The sequence below is a fragment of the Hippoglossus hippoglossus genome, chromosome 23 (assembly GCF_009819705.1).
Source record: "Hippoglossus hippoglossus isolate fHipHip1 chromosome 23, fHipHip1.pri, whole genome shotgun sequence".
NCBI classification, from domain to species: Eukaryota; Metazoa; Chordata; class Actinopteri; order Pleuronectiformes; family Pleuronectidae; genus Hippoglossus; species Hippoglossus hippoglossus.
The window spans coordinates 6362881-6379116 of record NC_047173.1 but is presented as its reverse complement, the minus strand read 5'-3'; the positions used below and the strand labels follow the sequence as shown (position 1 = coordinate 6379116).

The 16236-nt window shown below is 39.7% G+C and overlaps 1 protein-coding gene across 1 annotated transcript; it reads left to right on the top strand.

The window, feature by feature from the left end:
• The first annotated feature begins 619 nt into the window (after window positions 1-619).
• LOC117757524 (solute carrier organic anion transporter family member 1C1-like) lies at window positions 620-11940 on the top strand. Its single transcript, XM_034578746.1, has 15 exons — window positions 620-882; window positions 1469-1570; window positions 3390-3531; window positions 4135-4267; window positions 5183-5307; window positions 5481-5627; window positions 5772-5870; window positions 6009-6269; window positions 7064-7228; window positions 8385-8580; window positions 8682-8847; window positions 9774-9958; window positions 10515-10579; window positions 10691-10808; window positions 11436-11940. The coding sequence occupies exons 2-15, from the start codon at window positions 1520-1522 to the stop codon at window positions 11647-11649; spliced, it is 2067 nt and encodes a 688-aa protein (XP_034434637.1). The 5' UTR covers window positions 620-882; window positions 1469-1519; the 3' UTR covers window positions 11650-11940.
• The last annotated feature ends 4296 nt before the right edge of the window (window positions 11941-16236 follow it).

The following is a 16236-nucleotide window of genomic DNA, read 5'->3' as shown; positions in this document are numbered from 1 at the left end:
GGTTTTCTATGAAACTCCTTCCTTGAGAACAAACATAGTAATATTGAGTATTATCTACAGTAAACAGGGACACTCTCTGCTGATGATAATCTCTATATGTAAGGCTGGACGAAACGAAGAGTGACGTTGTAGAGCTGGGATTATTGTTGCAACTGTAATCACAGCAAGTTCTTTAAAAGTTCTGCTAAACGTAATAATGAATCAATGAATGAATATCTTATCTACTCACAACAAATCTAATCAGGTGAGTTGATGTGAGTTTATCAGCCATAGGGTCTCAGAGAGAAAGCCATTGTTAGCAACTATCAATAGGATAGGAAGACTTTGATCAGGCTTAGGAAACACCCAGTCTTACAAAAGCTGACTTTCTTCAGGAGAGGAAAGCATTTCACTCTTTGAAAACAGCAAACTACCAGGAACAGCGGGCTTGTAAAATAAGCTTTGACCAGCTTCACGCTGCTGCTGTTTGTTGTGCGTTCAAAAGGATGGATACTCGGGAGGCATTGTGATGTTCACAGAGGAGGATGTGCGAGTGCAAGCGAGTCATGATTGTCTGCGTGTGCGTTTGCGTTCAGTGAACCTCCTGAGCCTTCCGGTGCTGGTCCGACACACATCTCCTGTTGGACGTTAGCCAACCAGTGCAGGGTGTGTGTGTGTGTGTGTGTGTGTGTGCCTATGTGCTCAGTGGCTTTAGGGGTTTCAGGACTTTTTATTGACATGATCAAGTGCACATAAGTAGCCGGGTTACTGATTACAGGTGATGTTGTAGTTTGTTTGTGATAAGACTGTCGCTTTGAGAACAAAGTCCTGCCAGGTACAACAAGCCGTCAGCTACTTCAGCACATCCCACCCATCCCTCTCAGGACCACTGCTGCTGCTCAGGTAAATACTGCCTTCTTTTTTATGCCTTTTTATTCCTTTTAAATCTGCACATTTTTGTTTTACACTCAATAAGGAAACATTGTCATATAAATGGATTGATTACGTGTAAATTACTGGTATATTGTGTGTATTATGATCAGGAAACCGACTGCAAAAGTTAATTTGTTTAGCATCTTAAAGTGTGTATGACAGAAATCAACGAATCCAGGCCAGGGACCACATCTTAATTAATTAATTAATCTACTCCACTCTTTATACAACCAATTAAAACATCTTTAAACAGGCATTCAAGTGAGGTATGTTTACCAGGTCTGTCTCTTTATGCACTTTAATGGACTCTGTATTGTTCTTTTTAGTGGTTTTGTGTGTTTGTTTTCTGTTTCTACATTAGTATGGTTTTAACTCTTTTTAAAAATTCTTTGGCCCTGTGAAGCACTTGTGACTCTTGTCTTTGAAAAGTGCTGTACAAATAAACTTTACTTATTTAGTTACACTGAGATTTGTGTCTTTATGTGTTTCTAGTTCCCCGATTTATCACAGCATAGAAATGAGTTTGCTCCTAATCTCCTTGTGTCTGTTTCTGCAGGCCTCTCTGTGTTGTGTTTTCTGCCTCCTCGCATCTATCGAGAACAGCATCATGAGTGTAGAGTCCAAAAAAACACGTGAGGCCTGCTGCTCCAAGCTCAAGGTGGGTGAAATGTCACCCTCTCCCTGTGTTGAAACCTTTTGGACGGTCACTCACTGCTTCATATATGTCGTCCAAATCAGTGTTGAGACCGTGCAATGACAAAAGAACTAACCAAGCCAAATGTGTTGATTTCCATCTTGTCTCTGTGTGGTATTTCTTTATTGTCTGTGTCCTACTAATGCTGCACCTGATTGGGCAGTAAAAAAAGTAAAGCATTAATACAGTAAAGTCGCTAAAATGCACGTTAATGTCTGACAAGTGACAAGAGATAAGGCAGATAGTTGGTGAATGGGGAAAAATAACAGTGAAATGGTTGTTTTGACCTGGATTCATATCATTGACTTCTTTGTCAGTATGATGACAGTTTATTACACACTTTCTAATATCCGACTAATTATACAAGTGAAGTGGGACATTCTGTAATTATTTTATTAAGAGTTGTTGATGATGTTGATTTCTTGGAAAAAATTCCCAGTCATCCTCATGAAAGTACAAAGCCTTCCATGTTGCTTTACTCTGGGAACTTGAACTCTTAGGTAAGCAGTGGCACATATCTAAATATAACACAATAGTCTATGACCTACAACCCAGAGTGAGTCCCTTTCAATTTTTAACTTGGTTAGGGGCAAGGATACAACTGCACGCAAGCAGTATTTGTACTGGTAAAGCAAATTAACCACAAAAATACCTGGTAATTGTATTTGTCCAATGTGATCCAAAACCCTCTTTCTTTGTCCATCACAAAATATAATCGTGTCACTAATGTAAATGTTTTTAGCTGCTGTTAAATAACAACGTGTTGGAAATTCATGTTTTTAGTCATTGTTAGTCAATAGACCATTCTCTAAACCCCATTGTCCGGACTGTTGCTGTATTTCCATATGAACATTTGCAGTTTACTAAGATAACTGTAGAAGATTTGAGCCTGAAAACTCTTGATTTTTAGACAGAAAGGATGCAACACGTTAGCCTATGATTGCCCCTGTTTAGTGAATGAGTAATTACTCTTTAATTACGCTAATGGTTTCTATCTTTAAAAAGGCTTATTCTAATGTAAATTAGGGTAATGTAAATCAGATCAATGTTGAAGCCAGGTCTGTGTGGCCTATTGTAAAGCCAGATAGTGGAAGATACCTATGGATTATTTACATCCACGATGGAAGGCCAACATTGGCCTGGTGTTTGAGCTGAACATTCAAATTCAAATAAATCCTTTTATTTGTTGTGAACTTGTCACATTGACAAAAATCTGTGATATAGTGGCTAAGGCCTCGGCCATTCATGACGATGGTTGTTGTTTTGATCCACACAATAAACACTGAAAGAGCGGTGTCTCTCCATAGAGCAAAAAATCTTTCTTCCATTTATGACTCTACAAAAATTGCATGTTCAAATGAAAAGGACAAATAGGAAACTAATAAGAAATTTCAACAAGCAGATATTTGGCCATCATTGCAAATCAATGACAAATGCCTTAGACATGGATGAAGTTAAATAGACGAGTCTAGTCAATCAAGGAATCAATCAAAAGAAGGGAAGCGTCTATGTGATAATACAATATTAGTTACAACCTTTGAGACTTTGTTTAGAAAAGGAATCCTCTGATTTGATTCTTGTAACTGCAATAAGGTAGTTTAATCCTCTCACTCAAAATCCTTAGCTAAGAGATTATTTTTAAGATAGTCATTTTACAAAAGGTATAAACAATTATTCTGAGTATATTGACAAGTCTTTTCACTTATCCTTATCAAATCTGCTTCCTCTGAACGTGTTTCACTGGAGAAAAGGTTCATCCAGCAACTTCTTGTGTGTTTTCCAGCTCTTCCTGGCCTCGCTGGCATCTGTGTATTTTGCCAAAGCCTTTTGTGGAGCCTACATGAAGAGCTCCATCACTCAGATCGAGAGACGCTTCGACATCCCCAGCTCCCTCATCGGGGTTATCGATGGCAGCTTTGAAATGGGTATGTGCAATGTTAGATATGGGATATTTTGTTGGTATAATAAAATATTTCTAAAAAGTGAAAATATTGGGGGATGAAAACTAGATTTGTGACATAGATTGAGCCACTAAATCTCCCTCCTAGAAGAATAATTTGATCTATCGGGAAATGAGCTTATTTGCTTTCTTGCCACGAGTTAGATCTATACCACTGTTGTGTCTGTATGGCAGCTAAACATCAAGCTACTCAAGCTCACTAATTAACACTGAATATCCTGTTTGTTCAAGTTATAGAGAAATAAGAGAGGGACTGTCTCATAACTCCTGCAAAACCACAGCATGTTGTCCTCTGCTCTGGTTTTTATATGGGTTGAACAAACTAAAATAAATTATGTATTAATTAGTGAGCTTTAGAGGTGGTGGTAGGCAGGATATGTTGCATTTGAGCATGCTAAGCTCGGCTAACTGGTAGTTACTGCAGTAACAAATCTAACCTACAGACATGACAATCACATCTGCTCAATCATCAAACTCTCGGCAAGAAAGTGCGAAAAAGCATATTTGCCAAAATGTCAAAGCACTTTGTTCAGCCAACAATTAATTTATTCATTCATCTCATTCCCAGGCAACCTGTTGGTCATAGCCATTGTGAGCTACTTCGGTGCGAAGCTCCATCGTCCGCGGCTGATCGGTATCGGATGTCTGATCATGGCTGCTGGATCTTTCCTCATCGCCATGCCCCACTTCTTCCAGGGATTGTAAGAACACAGTTTGCTTATCATTCTCAATATTCAACTTTTACACAGTTAAGACTTATCAAGGTATATCCTGCAGTAGTTATACACATCAGTTAGAATAATATAGTAGCGACACCAGCTCTTGGAGGCAGAGCTGCTGTGAAGGCAGGAATAAAGTAATATTGAACCACAATGGCCTGAATCCAATAATGAGTTATTTGTTTGTTATATTAAACTGAAGCACCCTTTGCAAAATATAATAGTATATAATATAGTTTTAATTGCACTGCAGGATTGAGTTGTTTGGGAGCCTGTTTGCGCCTCTCGTGGTTTCTGTGTGTCAGTGGTAATTTAAATTGTCCCACATTAATGCAATTTATATTCAAACAAACATGTTAACATGACACTAAAATTAGATGTTGACACAACAATCAGATTTAATAAGACAGGGTCAGACATCATGCATGACCCACATTAGTTGTTATTCTGCTTTAGTGAAATAATCCCTTGACAAACATGCAGTTAATTAAATTTACACACAGGGGCGTTTGGGGCCCCTGGAGGTCAGAGGCCCTGCACCAGTCACCTTTTTCATAATCCAGCCTTGAATTAGTATTATGAATGTTGTTATTAGGAAGATATTAAATCTATGAAGACAATACATTACATGTGGCTTGACAAAGGCCATGCTACTTTCCTGCCCCAGTTTAACTCCAGTTATAAGATCTGCACTGTCACCCACATTTAAAGAGCTTAAACCAACAGATAAGATAAGACACAAATATGTACTCAGTAACAATGTGCATATGTAGCATGTGAGCACAGTGTTTACTGTATGCACAATCCCAAAATGCTTTCAATTCAGTTAAAACTGTTTTATAGTGTGTTTACTGAACTGAACTGAACAGTTGTTTAATAATCCTTAATGTTTTCCAGGTATAAATACGAGACAAGTGTGACTCACAGCAAAGACATTAACAGCACCGAGAACATCCTGCCCTGTCTGTCCAACCACAGCATGACTGACGCAGATGAGACGCTTGATTTGGGGCCTAAAGCAGGTACAAGTCAAACACCTCTGCCACTGTGAACAGTCTGTTAAGCATCCCTAACAGTAGTCATAATGTCAAATCAATGCATTTACGTGAGCCGAGGATGAACATTGCTAAGAACAGATAAATACTTTGAACATTACATGAGGTTTCAGTTCACATTCTAAGTCCACCTCCCTTAGCTTGTGAGAAGGCAGCTGGCTCGTCCATGTGGATCTACATTTTCCTGGGAAACATGCTGCGGGGGATTGGAGAGACTCCCATCATGCCTCTGGGTGTGTCCTACCTGGATGATTTCTCCAGAGAGGAGAACACTCCTTTCTATTTGGGTTAGTTTCTTTTGTTGCTTTATACTCTGCTGTGGAGCTTAGCTACATCATCTCCATCTTATATCACTCTGATCTTTTATCTTCCTGCTCCATTAAAGTCACAGTACAGGAATATTTAACCTTTCTGTTTCTCCATTGTTCCAGCTTGTATCCACACAGTGGGAATCTTAGGACCTATGTTTGGGTACATGCTTGGCTCCTTCCTTGCCAAGATCTATGTAGACATTGGATCTGTGGATTTAGGTATGTGTTAATGTGGTGTTACGAGATTGCATAGCCGGACGACATCACATTAGAGCTTCTGACAGTCACTGATCAAGAGGCCTGAATGCTCCAACCCTCCTTCAAAAGCTGCTGCCATCTCCCTTCTCCTTCTCACAGACAGCATCACCATTAACCACAAGGACTCCCGCTGGGTGGGGGCCTGGTGGCTGGGCTTCATAGTGACCGGTACCGTGCTGCTGCTCTCCAGTATCCCATTCTGGTTCCTGCCCAAGTCTCTGCCCAAGCAGGGCCAGGAGGAGAGTCAGAGTAAGAGCACAGAGCTGGCCACAGTGGCAGAGCAGGAGAACTTCCTGGCAGAGGAAAACCAGGAGCATGACGAGAAAGAGAAGCCGGTCACGTTCCACGAGATGGCTAAAGGTAACGTGTAGCCTGCAACATCTAATTTATAGTTACCTTCAACAATTTAGCGAGTATGTAAGAATGTTATTTCAAATAAGGCTTCACCTACAATGAGCATAAACCATTTCTAAGACTTCTGAGAATTGTGTCACTATGTTGACAGGTTTAGGAATAAAAGCATTAAATCATTAACCAGGTAAAGCCCAGTAAAACCTGAACCCAGACCAATAACCCTGATACCTGGACTTACTGCGATATGAAAAATGTGGGACCTGCTGCTAAAGCCAAGGCAAACATACTATTCAATATATTACAATGACAACATTTGAAGAGTTTATTTTCCAGCAAAAAGGTAAATTATGACAAACAAACACACTTAAATTAAATTAGAAAATTCAAGTTATTTATTTATTATTATTTTAGGCTATAGTAGATTTCTATGTATATAAATGTATGATTTGAGTATGTATAGATAAAGGTATTTATAAATGTGTTACCATACAAACATACAGACATACAGCTGTAATATATAGAATAATAAGAATTGTGATTGATGTGACACCTTTCAAGGTACCAAAGGCTGCTCTACAGAATCATAAAATGAAAATAAGACAAACCAGTTCTAGAGGAAATAGCCGGGAATAAAGTAGTAGTTAAAAACATTTGTGAACAGGTTTGTTTTAGGCAAAAACCAAAGTCTAACTAAATTAGTTTGACTGTACATTTCTACTCTCGCAGTCATAGTAAGGAAACCATTGTACATCTTCGTAAAACTTTTCTATCACCTTTCGCTGTGCTTTGTCCTTCATCAGATTTCATTCCGTCTCTGAGACGACTCTTCAGGAACAGCATCTTCACACTGATGATCCTCACGCACCTCGTGGCCGTCAACGGCTTCATCGGCCTCATCACCTTCAAGCCGAAGTACTTGGAGCAAATCTACGGCCAATCCGCCTCCAGGGCCATTTTCCTCATAGGTACGGAGCCATAACTCTGCACTTTGTAGCCAGAGGCGACTGAAACAATGATGTTATTGAAGGGAAGTGTGGTTGTGAGAGACAAAGCTAACGTGGAATGTGAGCACAGTAGCCCACTGTGGACTCTCCTTTTGTGTGTGTGAGTGTGTCTGTAAAGTATCAACTTGAGCTATGATTAACTTTTTATGACTGTTTACCTGCGTGGCAAGTAAACACTGTTATTTGTTTGAACATTTATAGATTTAAATCCATTGTCGTTCAATTACCCATGATTATGAAAAGTAGCAGGAATAACAGCTGAACAGGTTTGAATGAAAAATCCTTTGACAACACAGCTCTTATATGTAGTGTTATCTCACTGGAGCTTCTTACTGACACATGAACAAGGTATTTTAACATTGTTAATGAGCCTGCATGAAGTCATTTATCTTAGCTATATACCAACCAGAATTATTTAGATTCCATGTAGTACTCCTGCTGTTGTAATGTGGAAAGATTGTGGTGGAGCGCAACTAAAAATCTAATTATCAAAGCAAATAAAAAGTTTTTATTCAAATAGTGAGCTAAAGGTAATTTAAGAGTTGTTAAAAGATTGAATAAATCCTTAATTAAACGATTTATGTCTTTATAATAAACCAAAAACCATCAGAGCACTGTCAAAATAGTTGGATAAAACTAATGCAGAAAAGTGGCTAATGCAAATGATGGCGAGAACATGCTGTTCTGAGAAATGGATCGCTGGTAAAAGGCTTGTTATAAAGTTTATTTGTATAACACATTTTAACAAGGCAATTCAAAGTACTCTACAAATATATGATGACAAATTGTAAAAGCGACATAAGACAAGCAGCTAGCGTCTGCCACTTCAGATGCAAACACCAAACCGACCTTGTCACGGAAAATTTAAAAAACATCCATCTTATATAATTTATATAGTGTTAAAAGACATCTAGTTGCAATTATTCAACTTTTGTGATGATGCTCATCTGTCAAATAAAGTTGGGACCTAAGCTAAAATACCTTCAAAGGTCTTACAAATCTACAGTTCCCTTTAGATTTCTAATCTCCTACAGCTCCAAAGTGTTACCCAGTGTAAATTACATGACCAGTAGGACGATTTTATGCTAAAGTAATTCCAACGTGTTGATCCCTCCAGGTATCCTGAACCTGCCGGCCGTAGCCTTGGGCATTATCACCGGAGGGTTTGTGCTGAAACGCTTCAAGCTGGGCATCATCGGAGCAGCCAGGGTGTCCATTACTACCACAGTGGTGTCCTTCAGTATGCTTTCCATGCAGGTCTTCATGCACTGTGGACAAGCAGACGTGGCTGGTCTCACCGTCTCATATCAGGGGTGAGTAGAGCACTAACCATCTCTCAATGCTGTATGAATGTGATAAAGATTCTTAACAGTATGTTTAATTCGATCCATGTCTGTGTTTGTGTGTGCACCAGGGCTCCTCAGGTGTCACACAACCATCAGGCTTTGCTGTCGCAGTGCAATGTGGGCTGCTCCTGCTCGATGAAGCACTGGGACCCGGTGTGTGCCTATAACGGCATGACGTATGCCTCGCCATGTCTGGCCGGCTGCCAGACCTCCACTGGCATTGGCAGGGACATGGTGAGACCCTCACAGAAGTGGTGTAACTGGTAGAGGAAAAACAAACAACCTTGCCAAATGGAAATGACAAGAGATCCCTTTTACAAGACGTATAAGTTTGATATCATTGTGGTTCTGTGATGATTCTCTGACCATTTTTCAGTGACACTGAGTAATCACAGAGGAAAAGAGAATGAAAAAGGGCAGAGAGACATCACAGATACTATTTTCTGCACCGACACTGGCTCCAAAGTCCAGAACACAATGTAACCAGACATGAGCATGATTATACTTCATGTCTGTGTCTGTCTCTTGTCACAAGCCCACATTTGATTCGCTTAGTTTCTAGAAAATGTAGAAAACAACATGACCAACATTCCCCTCGTGAAGCCAGATTTAAAGTCACTAGATCTGGAGAAAATTGCGCACACTCTGAAATGTCAGCCCCATAAACATGACAGATTTCTTTCCATCAAGATCCATTAATTAATCTCTGAGAATGCAACAAAAAATTTTGAAACAGAAAAATCTCATGATGTTAAAGAAAGTGAAAAAAATCATCTGATCTTGATCTGCAACAAAATTGAATGGGTTCTTCCATGACTCAAACCTCATCCTTCCACCAAGTTAAATAGTAAGCAGTTCAGGCGTTTATTGTGTAATCATGCTTACAAACAAACTAACAGACAGTAGTTAACCTCCTTGGGAGAGATAACAAACTGAATTGAGCAAACTGTGTGCAAGTGATGATAAGTCTTAAGTTCTACTAGCAGCTCCTAAAGGGCCAAGGCTGTTGGAATGGAATGAATAACCTGTTTCTAATGTTGTTAAAGCCTCACCAGTAGTTTTTTTTCTGGTGGGTGATGTGGGAGTTCAGGCCACAGGATCATTACTAACTCATGAACATAGAACAACTCACATTTCCTCTCTTTTCTCTGGTTCTTCAGATGTTTCATAACTGTAGCTGCGTCGAAGACATGAGGACATCAGCTGCGAACATGTCTGCAGTGCTGGGCCAGTGCCCCAGGAACAGTGACTGTGACGGCATGTTTAAAATCTACATGGCTCTGTCTGTGATTGGATCCTTCATCTCTGCATGTGGGGCAACGCCAGGATTTATAGTGCTGCTCAGGTCAGAGACTCTAAATCTGAAGGAGCTAATGTTTCTCCTGTTATTTACATTCATCATTTTATACGTATGTCATGTATCTAAGTCTACTTTAGACGATGAGACACAAAACTCATGAAGTGAATAGAGAACAGTGGTTTTCATGGCTGCTTAGTTTTACTGTCTGATTACCTGGTAAAAAAAAACATTAATAATATACAATTTATTTATTTTTCTGGAGATTTATTTTGAAGATTCCCCAATTTATCCAATTTAAATAATTTAATCAATGGTCATTATATATATTATATAAAGTAAACATATTGAATTCTTCTCTTAAATTTATATTTGGAACTATAATGTGGCGCACCTTACATGCATGAAATATGAGTGATGTGTAACATTGGTGGAGTGATATGATGTAAGCGGTGGGTGAAGTGCCACTCTGGCTATGGGGAATTCAAGTGTCCAAGGTTGTTGGATTTAGACATCGAACATATGTGGAGTTAAGTTATAATAAAGGTTAAAGGGGCCATACATTGACATCACTCATTAATATGACTTTCACTACACGTTCCAGATCCATACAGCCAGACCTGAAGTCCTTGGCGTTGGGAATGCAGACACTGATCGTAAGAACTCTGGGTGAGTACAGGACTAAGTGTTGTAATAAAAATGAGACTTATACCAGGCGATAAACATCATATTCATCCTATGTGTTCAAGTGTAAGCACACATGACTCTGTGTCCTTCCAGGTGGGATCCCTCCTCCTATTTATTTCGGAGCACTCATCGACCGAACCTGTTTGAAGTGGGGTACCAAGCAGTGTGGAGGTCGAGGAGCATGTCGGATCTATGATGCAAACGCTTTTAGGTACAATGAACCTTTTATTTAATGATATTTTATTTTCTTGCTAGACCAGCCTAGTATTAATATTTAAGCAGGATATTTAGATTTGTAAAGTGTGTCCAAAAGTTAATGTCAAATTACTTTCGTTACATTTACATTTATGCATCTTATGGAACTCAATATCTTCTATCATCTACCAGGAGTCTGATTGAGTTTTTTTTCATTGTCACCTATTTAAATATACAATTTTGTAAAATATTGACAAACACACGAGTGATGAAAATGTTGAGGATTTTATGGAACATTGAAAGTAAATTTAGATGCACAAAAACCATGTGTGTTGTTCAGGGCCCAAGAAAGTGCAGCTTCAAATCTGGTGCGATTTGACACCCGTTCAATATGAATAAACTTTTAATAGACAGGCGACTGTTGACGATCACAACAACAGCACGTTCACGATAACGGCAACTGATTCTTCAGTCCGGGGTTCTTTGTACTGAGTCGGGCTTCATTGAACTTTGAATAAACAGGTGAACAGCTCCTACATTAGTGTTTTGTAGAGAATTACAACGAGAAAAAAACAAAAAACAAATAAGAGAAGTGACATTGAAACTGTTTCACCTCACCTGCTCCAACATCCTTCTCCCCCAGGGTGACATACATGGGCTTGATAAATGGATTCTACTTCCTGTCCAACGTGCTGTGGGTGGGTCTCTACCTCCAAATTGTCAAGCGACAGAAGAAGTTAGCGTTGAGGAATCAGGCTAAAGAAAACGGACTAGAGGCGAACGGACAGGTCAACGGACACGCCAACATCAGCATCGCCAAAGACAAAGAGGACGCAGACAAGGAGAGCACCATTTAAGGTGGTATGACATCAAACCATAATACAGGTGAATGACACATGCAGTATTTCCCATTACTTAACTACTGTGCTGCACCCGGACTGGACCAGATACAGTAATGGTACAGTGTCAGAATTGTATACCTCGTTTTCTATGCAGTATGTGTATATATGCTGTATTCATATATACAGTATATGCTCAGTATAGTGTATGTACAGTACATTGTTTTAAATACTTGTTCAAGACAAAAGTGTTGTTATGAGTTACTGACAAAGTCTTTTTGAATATGGCTGACACTTTGTGGGATTATGGATCCCTCTGCTTTGTCTTCAATGAATTATATTATAATGAAGACACTGAGGGTGGTTGAGGGTATCATGTGTGATAGTTTAGTAAAAATGTAAAGTTTAGACAAGATGAAGCGGCTTAAATACACAAGGATCACTATAAGAGGTATAATTAGGAATGGCAGATATTTGAATTCCCATACAGATGATTATTTTTGTTTTAAGAAAAAATCCTTCACTTACTGTACATACAGTATGAGTTTTTATAGATGGTACCTGTACCCATCAGAGTCAGTGTAGTCTGTGATTGCTGAAGGATGATCCAGTCCGTGAAGGCAACACAAGAATGAAATATATTTAGTTTATTAAAGAAGATTGACCAGATGTGTAATACTTGAACGAGGAGGAGGAGATCCGGACACATCTTCTTAAATCACCATTTTATATTTGCAGCTCAATCCCACTTGAGGTGGTGCCCATATATGGGTCACCTAAAGGAGAATAGTTCTGCTCGAGGAATAAGAAATATGAAACTACAGACTGCCATTTGTTAGATCAGCTCAGCTTAGCACAAAGATGCTCAACACTGGTTAGTTTGTTTAGTCTGCTCAAAAAGTCAATTGTAAAAACTTTGTACATGTCGTAAATTGTATGTAACGTATTGAATAGTGAGCGTCAGACTTGTGATGTACAATGTACACAACTCGACCAGTAGGGAAGTAAGAAATCACTCATAGTTGATGGAGTCGAGAATCGTTTTGTCTATCGGTGCTGATAGGGGCCAAATGTTTCTCTCAAACTGTACAAAGATCCTCAAGTGATTTTCAGGTCCTAGGTTATCTTTGTATGAAAAGTGTTCTATAGGTATAGGGGGGTGTCAGGAGTACAGATGATCAAGACAATTGAAAAAATTAGACTAGAACCAAAATTATCTAGTTGTGTTTTCCAAACTACTTTGCTATGGATATTAGCTGATTCCCCTGTGATAGCTTTGGCCTCTGGAAAAAAAGAACAGGATGTTTGGGGGGATTTATTATTCCAAATAAATTCTGAGCTCTGAGAAATCTGCTTTATTGGCATTAAAGGGGACATTGTATGCCCATTTTACCACAAGTTGATATGGTTCCTTGGGGTCTTAATGAAATGTCTGTAACATACTTTGGTCAAAATACCACAAGGATCATTTAAAACAGCACCCTTTTTACCCTGTATAAAACAGCCCTCCACAGAGTGACCTGTTTTGAGTGCCTGTTCCTTTAAATGCTAATGAGCCAGCTCCCCCCTTTCCCCCCATGATTTTAAACAATATAAATTACATATTTTATATGATATAAATTATCAAATATGCATCCCATACTTTGTATTCCCCTTCTGTTGTCCTGGAGTTTTAATTTTCCCAATCACATAATTAAATGTCCCCCTCTGCCCATCCACTACAAGCACACAAGCAGACAGACAGAGAGAGAAAGAGAGGGGTGGGGGGGGGCTATGAAGACCATCATTTACCCCCGAACCCCGACATTCAACGGGTACAACAACAAGCGGAGAAAGCAGAATCGCGGGCTGACCAGCGCGGAGAAATGCGCGTCCCGTGTGAACAGCCAGGCGGCTGCGCGCTTGAGAATGGCGCTGCGCTGCCTCGCTGCGTCCGGTGTAAACCCGGCGTAACGAGTGGGGGGGCTCTGTGTGTTTGTGCCAGTGTTACAGTAGTGCTGAACACTGCGGAAGTCTTCCACACTGCTAGCTGTGTGGCGTTGACACAAATTCCAGCTCACGCATGGGAGAGCGAGCGGTCGCGCCCGAGCAGCTGCTGCAGCCTCCCAGTCCCAACGATCCAGACAAATGCCACATGTGAGTGGAGAAATGCGTGTCCCGTGTGAACAGCCAGGCGGCTGCGCGCTTGGGAACGGCGCTGCGCTGCCTCGCAGCCTCGCTGCGTCCGGTGTAAACCCGGCGTAACGAGTGTGGGGGGGGGCGGGGGGGATGAGGTGGGGGGTGGGCCAAGGCCATGTAGGGAGACTTCCAGTGTATTGTGACGACACAATACACAGGAAGCTCATTCGAGTCAATCAAGCATGACGTTTCTGACTTAGAGGAACCATAACAAAATGCGCCAGTGTTTTTTTTCCAGAGTTTTGGGGTTGGTAGACATGCCAGATACCCACATTAACGTGTAGAAGCACTAACAAAGTGGAATTTGCATGATATGTCCCCTTTAAGGTTAAAAACAATAATAGCAATTTTATTTAAAATCACATTAAATAATGTCAGACTTACATTGCAATCCCAATGAACACCTTCTCTCTGGATGAACAGTTCAGTTTGTTTGTCTCCACTTTGAACAGCTCACCTATTTTACTAATAAAACATAAGATTAGAGCATTTTTTGGATTGGTGTACATGTTTGGTAAAAATTTGAAGGGTGGATACATTGTCGTTGGTACAGTGTTTAAGGAGGAAGTCAAGTTGATTTATTCGCAAAATGGTCTTTGTCAAGGAAATCTGACATTCTTCGAAAAAGCACACACACACACACACACACACACACACACACACACACACACACAATCTTTGTGTATATTTGAGATATGTCACAGAGACAGAAAGGTCACTTTATTCTCTCTGTTAATGTGCCCTGGCTGCATCTAACATTTCTGAACATCTCGTGTAACTGACACTGCACACACTTCTTCTTACATCACATCATTTTACACAAACACTAGAGGTCAACATTCACATAATCCTCTGAATCACCGGTGTTTGTTTGGGAAAGTTCACTAAAGTTTGCACAGTGGACTAAGAGCCGGTGCATTGTCGCTCTGCTACTGTAAGTTTTAACTTAACTGTTATACACTGACAATAGAGTTGTAGAGAAACCACTTTATATGTACTATTAACAACGGTTAATAAGAAGAATTCATATTGTTGTATTTTTGTTTCATCGTCATCTTTGCCTTTTTACAATTGTATTGATTGTCCTTGAAAATATATGTAAGCCAAATTTTCACAATAAACTGTTTTTATGCATTTTCTTTTTCAACGTGTTCCGTTGATGCTGCATTACACCTGCTATCATGTTGTCTCACATATGGCAAGTTATACAGTTTCCATATGCTCCATTTGTCTCACTATAAAGCTACAATAACCATGATTTTATTGCTAACAATAATTAATGAGTTAAAGAAATAACACCCTACCGAACAATTATCCTCAACCTGAGCATTTTAGCATCTTTCAGCGATTGTTTTGGTTTTCTGGTCTGCAGCTTTACTCTTTTGATTCACTCTCACCACTGTTATAGCCTTTACTTTGTGCCACCCCATGAAAACAGACACTATACTTGCCATCAGAGTTGGGTTGGACCATAAGGAAGAAGCACGTTGGACCTTAAGTATGTCACACTCACCCCTTTAATACACAGATTCCCTGTATTACATACTATTTGCACATGTGGATATTCACGCCCACACATGCAGGATCAAAGTTGAAGGATGTAGCTGATTACATAACCTGACCTGATCAAACTTTGTGTTTACTCTGTGCTATAGGTTTTCTCCTCTGATAAAAACTAAACCAAAAGTGATGGTTCTTTTTCCTTAAACAAGTTTTTAAATAAGCTTTTAGCACGTCATATCATTTATTACAACAGTTATGAGCAGTGTTTATGATATTTTATGATTGGTAGTCACTTTTATTGCTTTTATGACACTGATTAAGATTGACTTTTTTTGTAGATAAGATCGAACAAGCTGTTAACGTGCCTGTTTTAAGCTTGAAATGGAAATGATATTATTTCCTTTGCATTTATTATATTATTAATACACTCATTTATTTTTTACAAAATGTCTTGTCATTGGTGAACATGTGAGCGTTCAGTGCAGTGACTGATTTCTCCAGCGGGCTGTGCACAACACAACAAAATATCACTGAATGCCACTGCAAGGCCACCAAGACTCTATCGTTGCTTTTATTTATTTTTTATCAAGCAAAGTCAGTCAGAATCCGAAAATATGTCTTGTAGAGTTTTATACAAATCACATGAGGTCACTAAAAAGTGATGGTGAACTGCTGCGATACAAACCTGTCTCTAGATGTACCTGAAACTACATCCAGTCACAACAGACCTGCACCGAATGCGCCAAGTAGAGTTTCTCACAGAGGGAAAGTGGTAAATACGTCCTTTGCTGTTTCTGTGCAGGAATGTGACGACGCTAAATCTTAATCCTTGGAATTTGCGAGGGGCCAAAGCTTGATTGCATGACCTGTTGCTTGGCTGCCTGAACGCTCCCCACGGGTTACTGGACCAACAGATCCAGTCCA

Bases quoted from the DNA above. Each gene is read 5' to 3' on its own strand.
- LOC117757524 (XM_034578746.1), top strand. From the start codon at position 1,520: ATGAGTGTAGAGTCCAAAAAAACACGTGAGGCCTGCTGCTCCAAGCTC. The intron at 1,571-3,389 runs GTGGGTGAAATG...TGTGTTTTCCAG, and splicing joins CCTGCTGCTCCAAGCTCAAG to CTCTTCCTGGCCTCGCTGGC. The intron at 4,268-5,182 runs GTAAGAACACAG...AATGTTTTCCAG, and splicing joins CCCCACTTCTTCCAGGGATT to GTATAAATACGAGACAAGTG.